At 37.1% G+C, this 25,233-nt stretch overlaps 1 protein-coding gene across 2 annotated transcripts in view; it reads right to left on the reverse strand.

Annotated features, from left to right (window-relative positions):
• The window catches only part of dnah5 (dynein, axonemal, heavy chain 5), a 245,639-nt gene that overhangs the window by 92,265 nt on the left and 128,141 nt on the right, over nt 1-25,233 (reverse strand). For both annotated transcript variants that reach the window (XM_052619029.1, XM_052619028.1), the window contains exons 57-60: nt 25,106-25,220; nt 23,204-23,380; nt 18,227-18,430; nt 17,107-17,286 (exon numbers count right to left, since the gene is read on the reverse strand). In XM_052619029.1, the coding sequence (XP_052474989.1) occupies nt 17,107-17,286; nt 18,227-18,430; nt 23,204-23,380; nt 25,106-25,220 (676 nt within the window). The remainder of the gene's footprint in view (nt 1-17,106; nt 17,287-18,226; nt 18,431-23,203; nt 23,381-25,105; nt 25,221-25,233) is intronic.

Raw genomic sequence — 25,233 nt, forward strand, 5'->3', positions numbered from 1 at the left:
GCTCCTAAATCTTAATCCCGGATTCTGGAAGATATATTCCTCAAACCATCGGACAAGAGTAGGTGGTGCTGGTCCTTCACGAGTCACTCTAATCTGTTCATGAAGCCTATATATAAAGCCTTAATATATAGTATTTCACAATACTTCATGGTATTCTAATTAAATCATTTTTTGGAATCTTAGATTTCTCAGAACCTGACACATTGTAATTCTGAGACTCCAGGAAAGTGGCAGTTCTGTAAAATGTTGGCACTGGAGACTAAATGCTCCCTGATAGTTTCACACCTAATTCACTTAACACACACACACACACACACACACACACACACACACACACACACACACACACACACATTACCCACAGTGACAGTGGGACTGAGTGACATCAGATTTATGATAGTTTTTTAATTTTCTATCATCCATATAGTGTTGTATAGTCATGAAACTATGCATATTTCCTCAGAATGACTTGTCTTCTATGTGTACATTTTTTTGAAGTGTTCAGAAGCTGCACTTTAAAAAAATAAAAGACATTTACTGGTTACTTTTTTACTGTTATTTCAAAAAATCACCACGACAAAACCATTCAAGCTATCCAAAATTCATTCGCATCTGTTCTGTAAGATAAATTCTTTAAACAGTGGTAAAAGAGGATGTGGTGCTGATCCTTCAAGAGTCACTCAAAACGTATCTGTCCATAAAGCCTATAAAGAATTATTCTTAATATACAGTTCACAATACTTCAGCTTGTTATTCTAATTAAGTGAGGGTCATTTTATCAGTAAAATACATAAAATTCATATTATTTTTCTTTGAAAGATTTCTATAAATGATTTAAATCATACTTGTTTCTACAATAATTATTTAAAAGTGATCCTATAGCTCCATCAGGTGGCCATTATTGGTACTAAGAATTGCAAGCTTCATTTATAAGTTATGATAGTTTTAATTTTTTGCTGGCTCTTGAAAATGATAAAGCTTTGAAACTTACTGTGGTTCCTTCAAATGATGACTTCTACGTATATAAAAAATTATGAAGAGTTTGGAATTAAAAAATTTAAAGATATAGTAAAATAACTATTGTATTTTTTTATGTTACTTTAATAAATCGCTATGGCCACACTATTTAAGGTATCCTAAACCCATTCGCAATTTAACATCTTCAGTATATTGGATTCATGTTAAAAAAAAAGTTTGGTGTGAACTACTTGTGTCTTCTTGGAGGAGTATGAATTCATTTACAGGCTGATTTTATCATAAATCCACAATAGAATTTCTGTATCAATCTGTAGAGTTCTGTATCAATCTGTGTTGTTGTTTGTTTATTTTTATTTTTTTATTTTTCATAGGAAGATAACTGATCCTTTACTCTCCTTTTTAATAAATGTGCTTATAAACCAAAAACAAGCTATTTATAGCTGTATTTATAAACTGCTTACTACTGACTATTAATATTGGGACAAGGCTTTATAAAGCATGAACTGACTATTTACTTTTTGAGTTTGAAATTATTATTTGCAGCACAAATAAGGTTTTTTACGATTTTTTAAAATTCCTAAAACTGTAAGAAAAGGATAAGGCCTAAGATTTCTATGTGAGTGGCTAAATTTATTTGTTTTTATAACTATAATGCATAAACTATGAAATTATACAAAATATATAAAAAAGTACAACAGTTATTGTTTTCCAATGTTTTTTAGCCTACTGCAATCATTCTAAACAGCTTGAATAAAACCTGTTAATATTTATTATAGACCACTGTAACTGTGTATAATCTAACAAACAAGTTTATTATGAAAATAAAAGTGTGTACACCAGATAAATTGGACGATAAAGAAATTGCTAACAATAGTATAATAGAGCATGTTTTATGTTTTTAGGCGTTTAGATGCAGAAATGGACAAATCAAATGTAAAATAAAATATAATTGATTTAATTAAATATAGATTAATTCTTGTTAGAGCAAAATAATAAATAAATAAATACGTACACACATTAAAAACGCAGCCAAGATGAATGAATTACATTTTTTATATAGATTAAAATTGAAGACAGAAGCAGCTGGTATACGCGGTCACTTAATATTCAAATCCAGTAGATCCACTTCAGATATATTTCTCAACGGTTTACGTTCACGTGGCTGTTTTCGTTTATATTCGACAAGCTATTTTGAAATAATCTTGTCCGTGATGTGTTCGTTTGTACGACGAAAGCCAGAATCCTGCAGCTCGAGAGATATATGTTATTCTGCCAGTCGCGCTTTCAAATAGTCTTGCACACTTAAACGGGTCACAAACACCTGTATTTAGCTCTTGTAGTGTTACAATGGGTTTATTGTGTGCATTTGTGGTAATATTTTATTTAAAAAAGCTCTTAAACAAGAATAAATTCGTTTGTTTTGAGCTCGACACTGTACGCGCTGATCGGAGGCGTGATTTCATATAGGCAGCCTCAAATATTTCATTTTCACACAAACAGTTCAAAAACATCTTAATTTAGCTCTTGGTGTGTTCTAATTGGTGAATTGTGTGATATCGCTGCAATACTTTATTTTTAATAGCTATAAAACAAGAATAAACTCGTTTTTTCTGGGCTCATCATTCCAGATGCTCATGCTCAGAGCGGTGATTCATCTCTCGTGTTTCTCACGTATCACTGACCACACATCCATTATTAATGAGCCCTGACCTGATAATAATCATATATGTTGGTTTAGCTTGTCAGTGTGAATTAAATCCAAGTATTTATTTGTATTTTAACCGATTTAAAAGAGAAACTAAATCTCCGGTAATTGCACCTGTAGGGGCGCAATTTCTCTCAGACAATGGAAGTCTGAAGCACATATACTCAAACAGAGGGACAGAGTGATATGAGATGTCTGACAGTTTTTTAATTTTCTATTATCCATACAGTGTTGTAAAGTCGTGAAACTATCCATATTTACTCAGAATGACTTTTTGTCTGTATGAAAAAAGGTTTTGAAGTGTTTGGAATTTAAAAATGCAGGAAAATTAATAATTCCAGTTTTACTGTCATTAAAAAAAATCACCACGACAAAACCATTCAAGCTATCCAAAATCCATTGGCAATTTAAGTTGTTTAAAATGTTTTGGCATCATGTAGACAAAGTTTGGTGTGTATAGTGTTACTCTCCTCTGAGCAGTATGCATTAATTCACAACTAAATGTAAAAAAAAATCCACATTCAAATCAAAATAGCTGACTTCCTGTTGATCGTAGCTGATGACTGTGAATTAGAAAGTTGTCCGTCTTGATAAGAACAATTTTTTTACCGAGTTTGGTGTCTGTAGCTAAAACTAACCCCCCCACTTTTGACAAAAGGTGGCGCTATAGAGTGCCTTTTCCACGCCCTCTTATGAACTTTTGCCAGTGTCTAGTTATCATAAATACTGATATGTGTTCTGAGTTTGATGAAATTCTAAGCATGTTATATGCCTCAAAATCACCTGAGAAGTATTCCAGTTTGACATGTTGCCACGGCAACAATATTTTTAGCTATCCAATTTCCCCCAGCAGATTCATATCGGCTGTGTTTTAACATTATTCTGATGAAGTTTGAAGCAAATCGAGTAAAAATAAGATGCTGAATTCAAAGCATTTTGAAAATGACACACTTCCTGCTGCCAGTTGGTGGCGCTATAACTTTGACTCCTAATAGTCACATATATGTGATCGACATCATACAATGAATAATCTGATGAAGTTTGATTGAAATCAGGAAATGTATGTGGATGGTATTAGACACTTCCTGTTTCTCAATTCTCGCCATAATTTCAACGCCTCGCCACGAGCAAACCGTTCGAGATATCAAAAATCCCCTGGCAATTTTTCATCCCCAATGTCTTGAGATCATGTTGACCGAGTTTGGTGGTAAACGAGTAAAAAACCTATGACAAGTATATCAAATTCCAGAGCATGCGCTTTTTACATAACTCTAAATAGCTGACTTCCTGTTGGGCGGAGCCCAATGACATGCAATACGAAAATTGTTCGGCACAATGAGATCTATATGTGTACTGAGTTTCATATGAATATGTGCAAGTATGTGTGAGCTATACATCAACATTTATGACTGTGTTCCAGGGGGCGCCATAGAGCCCCTGTGCCACGCCCGGGTCCCAGCCTCTGCAGGCTCCTAAAGGGCACAGATTCCAAAGTGTGCGCAAATTTTCAAGAGTTTTTGAGTATGTTAGGGACCCCAAAAGCCCCCACAACTTTGACCAAAAATATGAATAATAAACCCTAAATAGCCAACTTCCTGTTGGGCGGAGCCTATGACATGCAGTACGAAAGTTGTTTGGTTTAATGAGATCTACATGTGTACCGAGTTTCATGTGTCTACGTGCAAGTATGTATGATATATGGCCCTCAGTATTCCAGGGGGCGCTGTAGAGCCCCTGTGCCACGCCCGTGTATCAGTCTCTGCCCGACCCTAATGGCCGCAGGTTCCAATCTGTGTGCCAATTTTCAAGAGTTTTCGAGCATGTTAAGGACCCCAAAAGCCCCCGTAACGTTAGAAAAAAATAATAATAATAATAATAATAATAATAATAATAAAAAATAATCCTAAGGAAAACAATAGGGCTCTCGCCCTCCAGGCTTGAGCCCTAATTACACCTACAATTTGAAACGTGTTTAAACACATTGTGTGTCACTAAAGCAAGGCACACCGTCTATCGTCTTATTTTTTTTAAATAACCGATGACCGTCATCGTCTCTTCATATAATTTATGCACCCGAGTGCTTTTCTCACACGAGTAGAAAACTCTTTCTCTTTGGATGTGTTTGGCAGAAACATAATTTCTACATCAGAATTTTTTTTAAATGTACGCTAAACTTTTCTCATTCGACAGAAATACTATTTTCAAATTATTTACCCGGCCTATAACACTCGGTGTAAATGTTCTTACCTAGAACAGAAAACAGACACTTTGACTGTTTTTGTAGATGCCAACAGATCATGTCAAGGGTGTTTCACATCTAAGAATCACAATGTTTTGTAAATCACATTTTTCTTACACCTCGAGATTTAGCCGTATCAAGATTTCGGAGGTCCGTTCAAAATTTGTTTGCCGGATCCTACGTTTTTATGCGATCTTTGTGCGGCATCATCGTAATAGGAATAAATGAAAATCAAGAAATTAAGTTACAGTTTTTCTCTTCGAGATATTTCTTTTAACTCAACTTTGTGTCTGTCCAAAAGTGTGGCCGCATGAAGCATCGAAGCAAAAATGAAGTCTAGCTGTTTTACACTTAAAACTATTACAACCTAAACAAATCATACGGTACACTCAGTTTGAGCGCGTTAAAGTTTCCACACTCTTGTGAGATACATTTTATCCATAACCTTTTGTGTATTCGAGCGACCAAACCACTAAGAAAGAGAGTATAGCAAGAAAACTAACGTTTACAACGCATGTAGAATTCAGAATACAATTGCTAAAGTATTTTTATTTATTTTTTGTTAACTGTTGATTTGTAAATGATATTTTTATTACTGAATCCTGTAAGTCCATGCCAACTCTCGCGCGGGGTGAGCGCATTCTATTCATTTAAGAAAAATGATTAAACATTTGACCTAACTTTTTTATTATTTTGACAAAACACAACACAATCAGTTCCTACGGCCATCTTCTTCGATTCAAATAAAGCAACATCTCTAGTGTACGTGTGTATGTGCTAAACATCTTTGCTTCTCCACTTCTCCAGATTTGTTAGATGGGCTACCCTTGTAATACAAACACATTTGAGAACTACGACGTTCTCACTTTTGTAACGGTTAGAGAAAAATGCCGTACACACTTTTGCATTTCATAATTCAGTGATTTTAGCAGTAATGATCACATAAGACAAAAATTGTCAACGTGTGACTCGTAAACATGTATCATTTTATTTATTTATTTTTTACCAGAGATAGTCGACCGATCTGTTGACACGTTGTTTTGCCGTTTTCTCTGACTGCGGTCAAACATACACTGCCTGTTCATAGGACTTTTACGGCATAACAATATCGCCCCTACATCGAGAGCTCTTGTTCATATAGCCGATGACCACATTCACATTGTTTCAGCATTTGCCAATTGACATGGTCGTAAGCATTATCATCTACCGTGCGCTGAGATTTTTCTGCTTTGGCCACTTTTGACGGATTTGCTAGAGGGACTATGTCGCCTCGTTGTAACGTGATTACCTTTAAGATCCATAAGATTGCACTACATTCACCTGAAAAGGTTATAGATATAGTCTTTTATACAGGAAATGTGTATCAGAATAACAATTACCTAATAGTGAAATCCACTCTTCTAAACTGAAAACTTTTAATGTTGATCCGGCCCACCAGCCGTGTATGTTTTTCATTGTTTTTTAGATAAAGACTATTCTCAGAGTTTGGTCAAACAGACAAAACGTGAACAAAATAGAGTACAAGATGATTAAACGATTGTCAAGAGAGTGTTTAAACTGAGATTGTGATGCACTTTAGAGCTTTTTCTGGTCTACCTGTGTCACAATGACAAATAATAGCCACTACCTCGACTTTTAAAATGAGCCTTACCATCTTCTGTTATGACTCTTATACTTAATACAAACCCATCTACTACACTAAAGTTAGACATTAAAAGTCATGGATGTCATGGATGCGGTATTTTCATCGTATGCATCTCTAAACAGTACTTCAATAAATAAACCGCTGTTGATAAGTCGTTCATTTTGAGTGAGAGGCGGGATGATTTTGACCGTTTTAGTCATTCGTCGTGCTTAAGGTCTGATCCGGGAAACCGCACTACGACTGGAACTGCACTGTCACGTCTAAATAACCCGCTCTTCTTTAAGAAAACCGCGAGGCGAGCAGTTTCTGACATCTATTAATTCACTTCATTTTTTCACCACCACAAATATTTTGTTTAGCATACATATTAGTTTTAGTCAGTTACATAGACGTCACGCATGAAGTTTATAGTTATTTTAAATAATTATGATGGAGTTACAGGTTTAGGTTAGTGGGGTGCCTGTAAGCGGTGACAACTTCGAGCATCGGAGACGACGGTGTTACTCAAACAGCCCATATCTTTATCTTTCGTCGTATTACGCGTTACTGAGACAAAATCTGTAACAGCGTTCATTAATATGTTGAAATGAAAATAAACACACAAAACTTTATAATGACCGTATAGCCTAACACCGCATTGACAAATGTTTGTTCTAACGCTTTCGCCCAAAAATTGCTAAATTTCTTAACGGACGCTAGAGCGAACTGTAAACCACACACTTCCTCATCGCATTACGCTAAGAAACTGCACATGGTTAAAGCTATTACGCCATAAACTGTCTAAAGTCGTTAATGTACAAGCACAGTAAACTATTTCTACAAAAAATATCATTGCACTACTGTTTTTGCATATAATACATCGTTCAACAATACTTTTGCACACTCATTCGACTTTATTTATTACCGCCGTTCTCACGTTCCTGCTGTTCATAATGTATATATAATCCTTCATTGCTCGGTTCATCATGTACATACGATCCCTACATTGCATTCATATTTATATTCTGTATAAACTCTGATCAATATCGTATATAGCAACTACACTTTATATTCTGTATAGCTTTACTTACTCAATCAATCACCTTTATTTATATAGTGCTTTAAACAAAATATTGCGCCAAAGCACTGAACAACATTCATTTGGAAAACAGTGTCTCAATAATGCAAAATGATAGTTAAAGGCAGTTCATCATTGAATTCAGTTATGTCATCTCTGTTCAGTTGAAATAGTGTCTGTTTTAATTTGCAATCAAGTCAATGATATCGCTGTAGATGAAGTGACCCCAACTAAGCAAGCCAGAGGCGACAGCGGCAAGGACAGCGGCAAGGAACTTACTCTGCAATTTTATGTATATAAAACACTATATTCTTGCACTTCTGGTGAGATGCTAACTGCATTTCATTAGCTCTGTACTTGTACTCTGCATAATGACAATAAAGTTGAATCTAATCTAAACAAGTACAATCGTACTTTCGCATTTTTATCTTATTTTCACCAACTAAGCGTAATTCCTAGGCCTCGCGGATTGTTTTCAAGTTTTGGCCCTCAACCTCTTTGTTCATGCGCAGTGATATCTCTGTGAATCTGCTCGATTTCATAAAATATCTTTTACGTTATATCATTATACTATCCTAGTTTATATCAGATACAAGTTTGTTTCTTCATATTTCTCTTACATCTACCCCCGTTAGAGTATCCGCGACAGTATACTCATTGTAATGTTCTAAATCATTAAAATCCAAAAAATGAACTCTGAGAAAGAATATCCGGTGAAAGGATTCAAACTTTTATTTCAACAAAACAGCGTTGAATTTACAATGAAGTAATGAAGAAAGTGATCAAATTGTAATTACAAATAATAGGGATGACATGACATCACAAGTTATCTAGCCAGAAAAGAAAATCTCGGCAGGCTCTCAAGTTTTGTTCTTTTATGAAATTGACAACGGTTTCAATAAGTTCAGGTATCGCGAAACCATAATGTTTAGCGACTAACATCACACACAAATCCGTTATGCACGTACACAGACAGAGAGTCTCGTTAATGTACATCTCGCCGCTACATTCAGCAGTCACATACAGAATTTTTCTGGTCGTTACACAAATCGGCGCCTTGCTGGTCGTATACAAGCTCGTCAAATCGGGCCACAGATTATTTTTCAGCCTTCTTACAACGTCCATTTCTTTCTTGAGATTTGTTACGCGCTTGGAATCCGTCGTACAATCATGATTCGGATCAGATGCATCGTCTATGATTTTACGCATCAGATCAATCATTTGCTCTCTGTAACATTGTTTAAACATAGAGTGTATGTTGGCTTTTACAGGACACATCTTTCCTTCGGCACAGCCGCACTCCACTCGCTCATCCGTAGCAGCGCTGGTAGTGGCGGACATCCTTTTCAGAATTTGTTCCAAGACGTAAACCGAGCGTTTTTAAAATCCACGATGATCCAGTGTTTTTAAAATCCACGACGATCCAGATGAAAAATGAGAGAGTGCGTCAGTTTCAGACAAAGCCGATTCTGTCCGTCCACGTAGATAATATTTTGATTGAACCCTTGTTCGCGGATCATAAGAAAACCTGCGATAACTGCAGAGTTTATGAGGTCAGCCGCTCACAGGGGATAAAGACTAGCCGTAGTCACGAGGAAGTAGCGGTGGATCTTCTGTACATTCTACCAAAAAAATGGGTTGGAGGATTTGCGCTCAAAAAGCGGAGGAGGGTGAAGGGCCATGGTTAGGGGTTTGACTTGCGAGAAATATGAAGAAACAAACTTGTATCTGATATAAACTAGGATAGTATAATGATATAACGTAAAAGATATTTTATGAAATCGAGCAAATTCGCAGAGATATCGCGACGTATGAACAAAGAGGTTGAAGGCCAAAACTAGAAAACAATCCGCGAGGCCTAGGAATAACGCTTAGTTGGTGAAAATAAGATAAGAATGCGAAAGTACGATTGTACTTGTTTAGATTAGATTCAACTTTATTGTCATTATGCAGAGTACAAGTACAGAGCTAATGAAATGCAGTTAGCATCTCACCAGAAGTGCAAGAATATAGTGTTTTATATACATAAAATTGCAGAGTAAGTTCCTTGCCGCTGTCCTTGCCGCTGTCGCCTCTGGCTTGCTTAGTTGGGGTCACTTCATCTACAGCGATATCATTGACTTGATTGCAAATTAAAACAGACACTATTTCAACTGAACAGAGATGACATAACTGAATTCAATGATGAACTGCCTTGTTATCATTTTGTTATCATTACTATCATTTTGCATTATTGAGACACTGTTTTCCAAATGAATGTTGTTAAGTGCTTTGGCGCAATATTTTGTTTAAAGCACTATATAAATAAAGGTGATTGATTGAGTAAGTAAAGCTATACAGAATATAAAGTGTAGTTGCTATATACGATATTGATCAGAGTTTATACAGAATATAAATATGAATGCAATGTAGGGATCGTATGTACATGATGAACCGAGCAATGAAGGATTATATATACATTATGAACAGCAGGAACGTGAGAACGGCGGTAATAAATAAAGTCGAATGAGTGTGCAAAAGTATTGTTGAACGATGTATTATATGCAAAAACAGTAGTGCAATGATATTTTTTGTAGAAATAGTTTACTGTGCTTGTACATTAACGACTTTAGACAGTTTATGGCGTAATAGCTTTAACCATGTGCAGTTTCTTAGCGTAATGCGATGAGGAAGTGTGTGGTTTACAGTTCGCTCTAGCGTCCGTTAAGAAATTTAGCAATTTTTGGGCGAAAGCGTTAGAACAAACATTTGTCAATGCGGTGTTAGGCTATACGGTCATTATAAAGTTTTGTGTGTTTATTTTCATTTCAACATATTAATGAACGCTGTTACAGATTTTGTCTCAGTAACGCGTAATACGACGAAAGATAAAAATATGGGCTGTTTGAGTAACACCGTCGTCTCCGATGCTCGAAGTTGTCACCGCTTACAGGCACCCCACTAACCTAAACCTGTAACTCCATCATAATTATTTAAAATAACTATAAACTTCATGCGTGACGTCTATGTAACTGACTAAAACTAATATGTATGCTAAACAAAATATTTGTGGTGGTGAAAAAATGAAGTGAATTAATAGATGTCAGAAACTGCTCGCCTCGCGGTTTTCTTAAAGAAGAGCGGGTTATTTAGACGTGACAGCGCAGTTCCAGTCGTAGTGCGGTTTCCCGGATCAGACCTTAAGCACGACGAATGACTAAAACGGTCAAAATCATCCCGCCTCTCACTCAAAATGAACGACTTATCAACAGCGGTTTATTTATTGAAGTACTGTTTAGAGATGCATACGATGAAAATACCGCATCCATGACATCCATGACTTTTAATGTCTAACTTTAGTGTAGTAGATGGGTTTGTATTAAGTATAAGAGTCATAACAGAAGATGGTAAGGCTCATTTTAAAAGTCGAGGTAGTGGCTATTATTTGTCATTGTGACACAGGTAGACCAGAAAAAGCTCTAAAGTGCATCACAATCTCAGTTTAAACACTCTCTTGACAATCGTTTAATCATCTTGTACTCTATTTTGTTCACGTTTTGTCTGTTTGACCAAACTCTGAGAATAGTCTTTATCTAAAAAACAATGAAAAACATACACGGCTGGTGGGCCGGATCAACATTAAAAGTTTTCAGTTTAGAAGAGTGGATTTCACTATTAGGTAATTGTTATTCTGATACACATTTCCTGTATAAAAGACTATATCTATAACCTTTTCAGGTGAATGTAGTGCAATCTTATGGATCTTAAAGGTAATCACGTTACAACGAGGCGACATAGTCCCTCTAGCAAATCCGTCAAAAGTGGCCAAAGCAGAAAAATCTCAGCGCACGGTAGATGATAATGCTTACGACCATGTCAATTGGCAAATGCTGAAACAATGTGAATGTGGTCATCGGCTATATGAACAAGAGCTCTCGATGTAGGGGCGATATTGTTATGCCGTAAAAGTCCTATGAACAGGCAGTGTATGTTTGACCGCAGTCAGAGAAAACGGCAAAACAACGTGTCAACAGATCGGTCGACTATCTCTGGTAAAAAATAAATAAATAAAATGATACATGTTTACGAGTCACACGTTGACAATTTTTGTCTTATGTGATCATTACTGCTAAAATCACTGAATTATGAAATGCAAAAGTGTGTACGGCATTTTTCTCTAACCGTTACAAAAGTGAGAACGTCGTAGTTCTCAAATGTGTTTGTATTACAAGGGTAGCCCATCTAACAAATCTGGAGAAGTGGAGAAGCAAAGATGTTTAGCACATACACACGTACACTAGAGATGTTGCTTTATTTGAATCGAAGAAGATGGCCGTAGGAACTGATTGTGTTGTGTTTTGTCAAAATAATAAAAAAGTTAGGTCAAATGTTTAATCATTTTTCTTAAATGAATAGAATGCGCTCACCCCGCGCGAGAGTTGGCATGGACTTACAGGATTCAGTAATAAAAATATCATTTACAAATCAACAGTTAACAAAAAATAAATAAAAATACTTTAGCAATTGTATTCTGAATTCTACATGCGTTGTAAACGTTAGTTTTCTTGCTATACTCTCTTTCTTAGTGGTTTGGTCGCTCGAATACACAAAAGGTTATGGATAAAATGTATCTCACAAGAGTGTGGAAACTTTAACGCGCTCAAACTGAGTGTACCGTATGATTTGTTTAGGTTGTAATAGTTTTAAGTGTAAAACAGCTAGACTTCATTTTTGCTTCGATGCTTCATGCGGCCACACTTTTGGACAGACACAAAGTTGAGTTAAAAGAAATATCTCGAAGAGAAAAACTGTAACTTAATTTCTTGATTTTCATTTATTCCTATTACGATGACGCCGCACAAAGATCGCATAAAAACGTAGGATCCGGCAAACAAATTTTGAACGGACCTCCGAAATCTTGATACGGCTAAATCTCGAGGTGTAAGAAAAATGTGATTTACAAAACATTGTGATTCTTAGATGTGAAACACCCTTGACATGATCTGTTGGCATCTACAAAAACAGTCAAAGTGTCTGTTTTCTGTTCTAGGTAAGAACATTTACACCGAGTGTTATAGGCCGGGTAAATAATTTGAAAATAGTATTTCTGTCGAATGAGAAAAGTTTAGCGTACATTTAAAAAAAATTCTGATGTAGAAATTATGTTTCTGCCAAACACATCCAAAGAGAAAGAGTTTTCTACTCGTGTGAGAAAAGCACTCGGGTGCATAAATTATATGAAGAGACGATGACGGTCATCGGTTATTTAAAAAAAATAAGACGATAGACGGTGTGCCTTGCTTTAGTGACACACAATGTGTTTAAACACGTTTCAAATTGTAGGTGTAATTATTTTAGTGACTTTAAGCAAGATGTATATTTGTTATTTTACAGTACGCATACAATCTACAGGATAGAAGGATGGGGATACAGTAAAATACAACTATAAACTTTAAGAAAAGTTAACTTTCATTACACTATTGTAAAGGGATCTTACAGTAGGCTAAATGAAAAGCACTACGTAATAAGGCTGAAGGGCAAACAACTGATGGAAAACACACGTTGGGGGGAAACTGTCGGTTAAATATATTGTTTTAAATAAGGATTTAAATACAAAAGTAAGTACTTTTAATACAAAACATATAAAATAGAACTACAGCCTGTTAGATGTACAGGCGGTCATTTTAATATTTTTGCTTTTAAATGGAAGTATTTTGGGACGGCTAAGCAGAGGGCCTGCAAATGTCTTTCCTGCTCTGTGTCTGAAAGTACCGTGGATATGTGAAAGGTTTACGACCGTAGCAACACACATAAATTACATCTCTAGGATGCGTGGGTCTTTCCTGAACCATCTTTAATGGTTGAATACGATCAAGGGTCTTTCTTCTAAAAGATAAAACAACTTCATCTAAACTTCACAGTCTATACTGTGACAAACAAACGAGCTCCTCAGCTTAGATTTAAAGCTAAATCAATATTTTTTAGTTTTTATTTTTAAAACATACAGAAAGACTTTGGAATCATGTTTCATATTGTGTGTGTGTGTGTGTGTGTGTGTGTGTGTGTGTGTGAGAGAGAGAGAGAGAGAGAGAGAGAGAGAGGAGAGAGAGAGAGAGAGAGAGAGAGAGAGAGAGAGAGAGAGAGAGAGAGAGAGTGTGTGTGTGTGAGAGGGAGAGAGAGGGAGAGGGAGAGTGTGTGTGTGTGTGTGTGTGTGTGTGTGTGTGGGTGTGGGTGTGAGAGAGAGAGAGAGAGAAAGAGATGGTATGAAAACTTTGAAGATGGTGCTAAAAATAAGAACTTTAAAGAATCTAAAGTGATTAATGCATGACGCATCTAATATAATATAATCATATATATGATATGATATAATATGATATAAATAATTTTTTATTATATAATATTATATAAAATATTTTAGGTAATATATATCATCATTTTGTTGAATTAAGAATCAACGGACATCAGATGTACTGGGGGTACTGATTATTAAAAAACATTACATTAATGTTAGCTTTGAAATAATGTACACCATTGACTTAGATCATGCGGTCTGGAACTCCACCCTCGCCTGCGCGGGGTGTGTGTGAGGCAGCCCCTCGGGTCTCACATACATTTCACTACGGGGACCTGTGAGATTCTGTTTATGATTTAATCATTTTTATTTTATTTTTTAAGTCGTATTATTTTATTTTGGGGATATTTCATTCATGTTTGGACATCTCTCATCGGTCTAAAACTGTAAGGGATAATTTTTTATATGTATCATCAGAAATGTTTATTGTATATACTATGCTATCACATTTAAAATAAGTTATCTTTTTTTAAAAAAGAGGAATATGGTGTGTTTTATAAGTTTTCTTAACTTAAATGTTGAATACTTTTTTTGTTTAATGAATTGCTTTAGGATGATGATGTCATTATATAATTATTTATTTCCATATTCTTTAACCCCTGGAGTCTGAGTGGGTTTTGGGGGGACTGGAGATATTTTGACACCCCTCAGACGTTGGTGTTTTTCATTATCCTAAAACGTATTAATGGCTAAAAGTCTGAATATCCATAATATGTGATCAGCATGATTGTACACGTCTGTAATTTTGAGAAGGCTGCGTTTATGATTAGTTTTTGTTTAAAATATGTTTAAAATGTGTTTGTATATGTTGTATAACTATTGATTGAATACATGATTAAAAAAAATGTATGATAAAATTATTTGTTTTGGTTTAGTAACATGTCTGTTACTGCGATGTGTTTTATAAAAACGATGAATACTTGTTTAAAATGTATGTTCCGGTTTAGTAACATGCCATCATATATAATTTAATATTGTTTAAAATAGAGATAAGTCTCTTTTTAACTTGATATGTCCACGCGTATGTCCGCTTGTTTATATGGTTTATCAGAATACAAATTTGTACAGCGCCGTGGATATTATAGTGATATAATAAGGTACACGTGGCTTATGATGAAATTTATAGGCTAGTCATAATTCAGATCGCTTAAAAGTGTACGTGCATGCAGCATTTTATTGTATGGTGGTACTGTAGGTGTACGGTTAAAATAAATAATTAAACAGCTTTTTGAAAAAGATATGATATAAAGATGGATATAAAAGGTTTTAAATATAATATAGAAAATGTCTTGCAACAAATAATGTGAAATTAATTTAACTGAATTGTGTCAATGACACGTCCGGGTTCCTCAATAGACCATATTCTTCATTCTGTTCAATTATATATTTTTTCCCCGATCCTGGTAAAATGTATATTATTAGTGATGAACAAAACTAATGTAAATGTTTTGTTTTATATTGTTTGTGAATGTATAATGTGTTTATATTCATTAAAAGAAGAAAATAAGACTTGGAGACGAATGTGTGTACACAGGCATTAGAGGGAGAGAGAGGGAGAGAGAGAGGGGTACAAGAGATGCTAGCCGCTCGCCCACCGTAATTCATAGATGCACCGGTCAGAAAACTGTCAAAAACATGGTACTCCCGCGTGAGATACGTTAGTTTTAATAAAAAAATGGCTTTGAAGATATTATGATTTTGTAGTAAATTCCGACGAGTGTGCACTGTGGCGTGCAAACACAGACGCTGTGAATACTTGCAGGTCAGGAAGATGATGTGAAAATACCTCCTTTCTGCTCTCTAAAAAAAAAAAAAAAAAAAAAAAAAAAAAAAAAAAACATTGGATCTTGTTTATCTGAAACAGTCGGTTTCAGTATATTTTTATACAGTTTAATTTATAACCTTTTTTAAAAGAACAGAATGTTTTTTCAACCTTGGTTAAATCGCTTTACATTATATAAATTATAGAATGTTTTATATATAAATGTGAAATAACTAAAATGTGTTTTAGATTATATAAATTATAAAATGTTTTATATATAAATGTGAAATAACTAAAATGTGTTTTAGATTATATAAATTATATAATGTTTTATATATATATAAATGTGAAATAATTAAAATGTGTTTTAGATTATATAAATTATATAACTGAAATGTTTTTCAACCTTTAATTGTTTTATATATTTAAAATATAGAATGTTTTATATATATATATATATATATATATATAAATGTAGAACACACCGATCCCATTTATACACCGCTCAAGAATGTAATGGGAGGGGGGAGAAGCCGTATAACCACACTCACACACATAACCGTATAACTGTGATAAACTTCAAACAAGCTAACTGACACAAACTTCAAACAAGCTAACTGACACACACTTCAAACAAGCTAACTGACACAAACTTCAAACAAGCTAACTGACACAAACTTCAAACAAGCTAACTGACACAAACTTCAAATAACTGGCACAAACTTCAAACAAACTAACGGTCAATAGGGTAAAACTTTCTGTCAAAACCACATGATCGATGATTGGGGAGTCTTTCATATACCGTTTAAACTAGCCGTCAAAACCATGATTTAGAACTAATTAGGTCAATAGGGTAAAACTTTCTGTCAAAACCGCATGATCGATGCGTGAGGAGTCTTTCATGTTCCGTTTAAACTAGCCGTCAAAAAATATAATTTAGAACTAACTAGGTCAATAGGGTAAAACTTTCTGTCAAAACCGCATGATCGATGTGTGGGGAGTCTTTCATGTTCCGTTTAAACTAGCCGTAAAAAAAAAAACATGATTTAGAACTAACAGGTCAATAGGGTAAAACTTTCTGTCAAAACCGCATGATCGATGCGTGGAAAGGTCATAGGTTAACCCTTGATCTCATTTGTCCCGCCCATCCATCATAAGGTTACCGGAAGTTCAACCTGTCAAAAGGTCAAAGTCATAAATCATCATGACAGAAGCAGCATTATAAGTACTACTACAAAGGTCAAGAATAATAAAATATCAATAGCAATTCATAAATTAATAGTTTTGACAGTTTTAAGTGTTTTGCCAGTTTAAATAGGGGCCTGTGAGTAAAAAAACCCTGATAACATGACAAGGTTGCATCATGTAAAAACAATCAAGTGTTCTGACCTTCAAAGGAAGCACTTCTTTATTAATAGAGAAGAAGGCAGCCATTGCTTTCGTCCAGGAGCAAAGCCCGGCAACATTGCCGCACACTCTCTTGGCTGTTTCTATGTTATAGTCTGACATGTCAAAGTATGGAGAAAGGAGTTCCACCACCTCCTCATTGATGGTGTCTTTGGGGAATTGCTGGAGGGCAAAACAAAAGCTGGAGTAAAACAATATATGTCTACATTATAGGGAACATATTTTAAATTATGCTCTTGAAAATGGCAATTTTATTTGATATTTGTAAATCACACTTCTGTCCTTAAAATATATAGATTATGCATGGAAACTTATCTTAAAAGGAAACAAACAGGTTTTAAAATATGTTCTACAAGATATACCAATATAATATTTATGTGTAAGATTTATTATTTGCATTGATTAGCTGTCAGAGCTGAACTTACTGTCACAGCATCTCATGGCTTCGTAAGTGTAAAGCCAAAAATAAAAAGGATTCCCTTTATTTCTGTTAATAAGCATTATTAAATCGGTCGGTCTCTTTAAATTGCCAACCACTAGTTTAAAAAATAATACATGACCATGCATATCAACAATGCAGTGTTCAGATTGGTTCATTCGATCACAGTAGAGTAATAAACAAAACATGACACACTCTAAAAATGCTGGGTTGTTTTAACCACACTTTGGGTCAAATATGGACATAGAAAATTAATTAAAACAGTTGGGTTAGTCCACATTTGACCCAAAGTTGGGTTGAAACAACACAGCATTTTTTAGAGTGTTTATTATTCCGGAACACTAATAGACAAAACTGAGTGCTTTGTTGTCACAGTGTGTTTTAAGCTTTGCAATGGTCTGACGTTGAAGAAAGAAGCAGTTACATTTTAAACTATACAGCAAAACACTGTTACCTTTTCACATTTATAAACAAGTGGGACATTTACAAAAAAATCATAACAGAGAAAAGGTATTTTTACTTGTGCAGCAAACAGAGAATGGGAAATAGTTATGCAAACTAAAATATCACTGTTTTTGGTGCAAGAAACCTTAACTATATATGACAAGTAGTATAACCTCAGGAAAAAATACCAATAATGGTATCTAGTATTAAGAATTGTACCTGTAGACTGCCAAGGAAGTTGCCAGCAGTCATAAGTTTGAGTGATTCTTGCCAGGAGGGCATGGCCCAGTTTTTCTCAGGGTCTATTTTCACTGTGTTTACTCTCCTCTGGAAGAGCAATAGCACACAGTCCATAATACGCATGATGAGGTGGGGCGGTCTGCCCAGTGTTCGCACCGTTGCAATATCTGATGGCTTTATGGTCTGTTTACAGATAAACAGGGAGAGTAATACAGAAAGAAATTTAATGTCAGTAAATTACATATCTTGTTAACATTCTGTCATATACACTAGTATAAGGCAGCTCTGAGTCATCTGAGTGGCAGCTGTTATGGCTCACAGCTCATTATATAAATACTACTACTACTACTACTACTACTACAGTACTACTACTATACTATATATGCCATATATCCATTTCAAAAGTACAAATTTGCTAATTTACTGTATGTGGGATATTGATTGAAAGAGACTGGGTAGGATTCACACTTACACTTTACTAGTGGTCTGACAAAAAAAAAAAGAAAAGAGAGAAAAAGAAATCTTTACTACATCAGTGTGATAGAGAAACCTCCCCCTTCCGGGTGACGGAAGTCACAACGCAGTCCCTCGGGTAGGCGATGTCCACTCTGGTGGTCCATTAGTGCCGATTCAGGTTCAGCCTGGTCTGTATGAGAGACATTGACAAAGTGCATTTTCTCGATGCTCCCATGTCCCAGGCTGTTCTGTGTGGCGACGCTGTCAGGGGCTGTGCCCAGTAGTTCCTGACAGAGCAACCGCAGACTGAGGCCATACAGCACATCTCGCCACGACGTGATCCTCCTGCGTAGTTTCATGTCTCTATCCTCCCTCGTCACAGACCGTTTCTTCATGAAGGTCGCGGAGGGCGCCCTTGCCCCACTCTGGGAAGTGGGCATCAGGATCCTCAACTATCTCGACGACTGGCTCATTATGGCCCGGTCCCGAGAAGAGTTGTGCGATCACAGGGACTTCGTGCTCTGGCACCTCAGTCAGTTGGGGCTTCAGGTCAACCGGGAGAAGAGCAAGCTCTCCCCTGTGCAGAGAATCTCTTATCTCGGTATGGAGTTAGACTCGGTGAGTATGACAGCACGTCTCACCAGCGAGCGTGCCCAGTCAGTGCTGAACTGCCTGAGTTCCTTCAGAGGCAGGACAGTGGTACCACTGAAACACTTTCAGAGGCTCCTGGGGCATATGGCATCCGCAGCCGCAGTCACACCGCTCGGGTTGCTTCATATGAGACCACTTCAGCACTGGTTACACTCCCGAGTCCCGAGATGGGCATGGCGCCGCGGTACACATCGTGTCACCGTCACACTGATGTGTCGCTGCCTATTCAGCCCCTGGTCGGACCTTGCTTTTCTACGGGCCGGCATGCCCGTAGAAAAGCAGAGGTTGGCCCACTGGATATTGGACGCCATCGCCTTGGCTTACCATTCCCCAGGCAAGCCGTGCCCCCTGGGGGTGAGGGCCCACTCCACATGGAGTGTGGCCTCCTCCTATCCTCTGGCAGACATCTGTCGAGCTGCGGGCTGGGCGACACCTAACACCTTTGCGAGGTTTTACAACCTTTCTTCCCATGTGTTGGGTAACAGGTAATTGGCGGGAAGGGCTGGCTGGGTGTCACACTTGCTGCGCCATTCCCCCTAACACGGGATGCGAGCGCCTTTCTTTTACCAGTAGAGTTCCCCGGTTGGCGTACCCTGGTCGAGCATCCTCCAGCACCCTCGGCAGTCAGACTTGGCGGAGCAGTCTGTCGCCAGGCCCAGTTCTGGCGTTAGCATGCCCGGAGTTCCGGTCAGCCCCTGTACTGGGCTAGGTGCTCATATGGCTTGGTTCCCTACGGGTAATCCCATATGTGTATTCTTCCACGGTAAGGTTTCCCTCTTGGCAAACCCGTGTCTTCCCTTGACAGACCCGTTCTGTCAGTCTCTTCTGGCAGCCGTAACATCCCTACTCCAAGGTAGGACCTGCCTCAGAGACCCCTTCCATATGTAGTACTGCCCCCGGGTCAGTCCATATCGGTATATACACATGTCTCCTCCCTACGGGTAGGATGTGGTCTCCGCAGCGACCTCTTCCTAAGGCTCGCTTCCCCATTGTCTTGCCAGCTGAAAGAACAAATAGGGAAGATTTGAAGCAATCTTTCTCTGAAGGTTGAAATCCCTTCCATTAACTTTATGTGGGCGGAACAGCAGCATGGCCTTCTCCAGCAGCGATGTACTCACCCTTTGGCCCCTTCGGTACCAAGGTCAGTGAATTTGCACTGGGGCTTTGGGAAGGTTACGACCTTAAGCGTAGCTTTTGTGGCATGCCAGGGCTTGTCACCAATTGCAGTGCCACAGGGTTGTGACGAGGTTCAGGTTGTGGCGTTTTCCATAGGACCCCATTTGTCGGTCGACATAACTCGTAATGACCGACAGATAGGGAACGTCTTGGTTACGTACGTAACCCTCGTTCCCTGATGGAGGGAACGGAGACGTTATGTCCCCATGCCACAACCTTGAACCATTCGCTGTTGCCGGGACACGTTCTCGGCTCCTCAGCGTAAAACCTAATGAGTGGATCCACCTGTCGCCCTATTTATACCCGTCAGCACGGGAGTGGCTCAGGTATGTTAATCCACTAGCCAATTTTCATTGGCGTTTTCTCTTAAATTCAGAGATGATTGGCCTCCCAAGTGAGACCCCATTTGTCGGTCGACATAACGTTTTACAAATTTCACTTCTGATCAGAGAAATGCACCAAAGCAACTGAAAAAAACTGTAAGTCAGTAATAAAAGATGGAAATTCAGAACGGACAGAATGCTAGACAATGTTATTATTGTCCCTGCTTAAATTGCTAATCTGGGGTAACTCATTTTAACAAACCACCAATCAAAATATCTTTTTTTGCCTCATGCTTTCCGAGGTTGAATTTATTTGATCAAAAATACAATAAAACATTAATAGTGTAACATATAATAACTGAAAAGAATGGTTTGCAATTTATTATATTGTAAAATTTAAATTAATCCTGTGTTGGCAAAACTGCATTTTCAGTAGCCATTACTCCAGCCCTCAGTGTAATATCATATCAGTGTCGTGTCATGTCGGAATTCATTCCAATATGCTGACATTTCTTAATATTATGTGGAAAACCATTTTCTCAGGATTATTTGATGAATACAACGTTCAAAAGAACAGTGTTTATTTGAAATAAAATATATTTTATAACATTCTTTACTGTCACTTATTTTTAATTTAATAATAAATTGAAAGTGTTAATTTATTTCAATAAACAAAATAGTAATCAAAAAATGTCCCAAACAATCTTTGTTTTATTGGAGAAAATATTAAACAAATTAATTCATCTGTATAGCATGTCGTTGGTCTGGAAGTGAGACATTGCTCTTCACAGAAGAGGTTGGAGGTTGGGATGAGAGAAGGCATGATGCCCCAGGTGGTATTACATCATGGGTAGGTGTGCTCTGTGGTTCTGCCTTCTTTAACATTGAAATCTTATCTAGTTTTTTCATGTTTAATACTTAAAAGTAGGGATGCACGATCATGATTTTTCATGGCCAATTCTGATACCGATTTTTTTTTACAAGCAAACTGTCCGATTCTGATACCGATTTCCGATTATTTCCGTTTTTATCTTTAAGCAATAAACAAGAAAGAAGGAAAGTGTGCATAAACAAGATGTTTATTTGGTATTTAATAGGCCAAACTGGCTTTTGGCTATTGAAAACAATAACCATAACCATCTGAAATTAACGGCAGAAACTGCACAGTAAGTAGCCTACATTCAATACAAACATAGATGATACAGATATCAGCATTTAGCGTTTGTTTTTGAATTGGGTTGAAACTACATAGAACTGGCCTTAAATGAAAAAATGACCAAAAACCGGCCGATTGGCAATCACAAATTTTAAGCAAAAAACGTCCGGTTTTCCGATTTATGGCCAGTCAACCGGTGCATCCCTACTTAAAAGCTTATTTTATAACTTGCTACATAAATCAATGTGACTTTATTTGACAGGGGTGGAGTTTTCAAAAGAGCTTGTGCAATCATTCACATCACTACATTCAGTTGCTTTCTTATATTTATACATGTAAATATATATGTATGTATGTGTATATATACGTGTGTGTATTCATTTATTCATTCCTGACGAGGGAACAAGATGCTGCATCTATTGCCATACTTCAGACATGCCTGTGCATTATCCTAAAAAAAATTCAAAGCTGATGACGTTTACAGACACCCTATTATAGTATGCCAGTGCACATGGTGATACCATATGAGTATGGTACCGAATCAAGATTGGCGTGTATGCACATGTGCTTCAGAAACCAGTGACAATGAAGGAATTCCAATAGCGTCAACATCATGATGCAGCATCTGGTTCCTTTCTCAGGAAATGCATAACAGTGAAACAGACTTCGTCTTGGCCGGATTTTGTTTCAAATGACATTACACAAGTTCTTAAATTTTGTTTTGAACATTTAACCTAGTAATGAGCTAAAAGTATGTAGCTAAATTTTAGTTATTAATGTCATTGAAACAACTGTTATTAAACTATTGCAACTAAACCGGAAGTTTTCTGTGTCATCTACAACAGACTGTTGAAATGTGCACAGAAAAATCAAAACAGAAAAAATAAAGAGTTCCAGTTATGATGGGATACATAATTTTGACAGATTCGTGGGAGGGACACAGTGGGCAGGTGGGGGAGGGTTTGGGTGTTTATATGAGTGAGTGGGTGTGTGGGGTTGGTTAGAGGCAGTTGCTGTCAGATGCTACGAGATCCCCTACACAGCAGCCCTGCCATCGCAATCGATTTTTACACCCTCACAGGCAGCATGTAATTACTCTGAAGTTGCAGGCACCATAATGCTCCACAAACATCACACTCCTCTCATTCTCTCCTCGCTAATGTTACCATGTAATCTTTCCATGTTCTTACTGACCTGCAGTGCTGCCTCAGCCTCTTCCAGAGCAGGCCTTGCTGCCTCCAACTTCTCTTCAGCAATAGCTTTGTCTGCTGAGATGCTGTCCACTATGGCCTGCGCTTTATCTTTGACCTTCTGAACTTCAACTTTGACCTTTTCAGCAGCCTGAGCCTTCACAGTCACCTCCTTCAACACCTGAAACAAAAATGAGAACGAATGAAAACACTAAAACCAATGCTGTAATACCGTTTAGTATTTGATGGTATAATTCTGAGTCTGGGGCTGTTAATTTCTCATACTAATGTTTCAATGCATCAAGTATTGATCTTTAGATAGCATGTGACTGGGAAGCAGTTCTTTCATTGAACTTTCAACCTAATCAGCATGACAGATTTCTTATAGAACAGAATAGAACATAGTAGAATGACTACAATACCATACAACTTTATCATAAAGAAACAGACGTAGCAACAGATCTTTTCTTCTGTATTCTGATGTACATCAGAGTGTAACAAAATATTGAAAAATAAAAACTCTAGGGTGGGGACTTGGTTCTATGCATCACTTGTTGATTGGATTTTGAGATGGGTGGGTGTTGCACTCAAATGTGGCGGTAGATGTACGCAAGCTTGCAGAGCTGTGGCTTAAAGGAGTCATGAACTGAGAAATCTAAATTCCCTTGATCTTTTGACATATAAGAGGTCATTGTAAAATATATTATATGATGTTTATAAAATATCCTATAACATCCTCATAAAACATCTTGTAAGCTTCAGAACTCAAAGCTTTGTCATAAAAAATATATTGAAGCCAATCTGCCAAAATGAAAGCTTGTGGAATGTGCAGCTCTATGACATAACAAAGTTTCCTTTTTTTCGATTACCTCATCCCTCTTTTAGATTCACATTTCATTTTAATATTCCCTTTTTATTTATTTATATTTTTGTTCCAGCTTCCCCACCTTCCTAGCTGTTGGGCTGTCTTCATCTTCCCACCATTTATTTCCCGTTGTCCTATCCCTCTCCCCTTCTACCTGCCTCACCTGCCACCACCGCTAGCTGCTCCTCTGCCTCAACCATCATCCCTATCCTCCTCTGAAGACTGCTGACCCTTTCATGTCTGTCTGGACTTCATCTTGTTTTTCTGTGTTAAATTTTATTTTACCCTGCATCTTGAATCCTCCTTTCTTTGTAGCCCTGACATCAAACAGCAGGAACACCTACAAACAACCAACAGTACAGCGACCTGGAGTCATTGAGCATGAAAATCACTGTCATTATGAACAGTTTAAAAATGTCTGTGAAAAAAAAAATACATTATCTAGTGCAAAGATGGGTAATTTCAGACCTGTTCTGCAGTGTTTAATGTCACCTCTAATCAAACACACCTGCTTGTTAATTTCCAGTGATCCTGAAGACTTTTTCATGTGTTTGATTATGGATGGAGCTAAATTCTGCAGGACAGTGGCACTTCAGGAGTAGAGCTGCACATCTCTGCTCTAGTGTAACCTGAAGCAGAGGCTATTCACTTGTCTTCAGGGTGTGCATGCTGTCAGTCTGCACAAGCTGACCTCCACATTATGTTGGATTTAAATAAATACAGCCCTGAAGTCTGTTATTTCTTTTAAGGACAATTATCTTTTGACTCGTTTTGCCCCCAGGACACATGTTGATATCGGAGTAATAAACCTTTGTACTCCTGTCCATGTACAACAAACCAAGATCTTCAATATGGCCTGGAAATTTCATATATGGGATGATGACTCAAGGAATCAATCATGTATAGAATGAAGTGGACCAGGACTTGAGTTTTGTTGACCTTTACCAGCTAACTATGGTTAGAAGTAATACATAACATTTTGAAATAATCAGAATTTAAAGTTATGTCGAGAGGTAGAAAATAATTAACAAAGACATTTACCATATCAGCCTTCTCATTGGCTATTTGAAGTTCTTTCTCCTTCACCTCCAGTTCTTTGCTGAGGGCAGCAACAGACTCTGAGGCCTCTTTGAGTTTCTGGAGGCCGGTGTTCATCCTAATTAAACATT

This window comes from Carassius gibelio, chromosome A16 (genome assembly GCF_023724105.1).
Source record: "Carassius gibelio isolate Cgi1373 ecotype wild population from Czech Republic chromosome A16, carGib1.2-hapl.c, whole genome shotgun sequence".
Taxonomy (NCBI): domain Eukaryota; kingdom Metazoa; phylum Chordata; class Actinopteri; order Cypriniformes; family Cyprinidae; genus Carassius; species Carassius gibelio.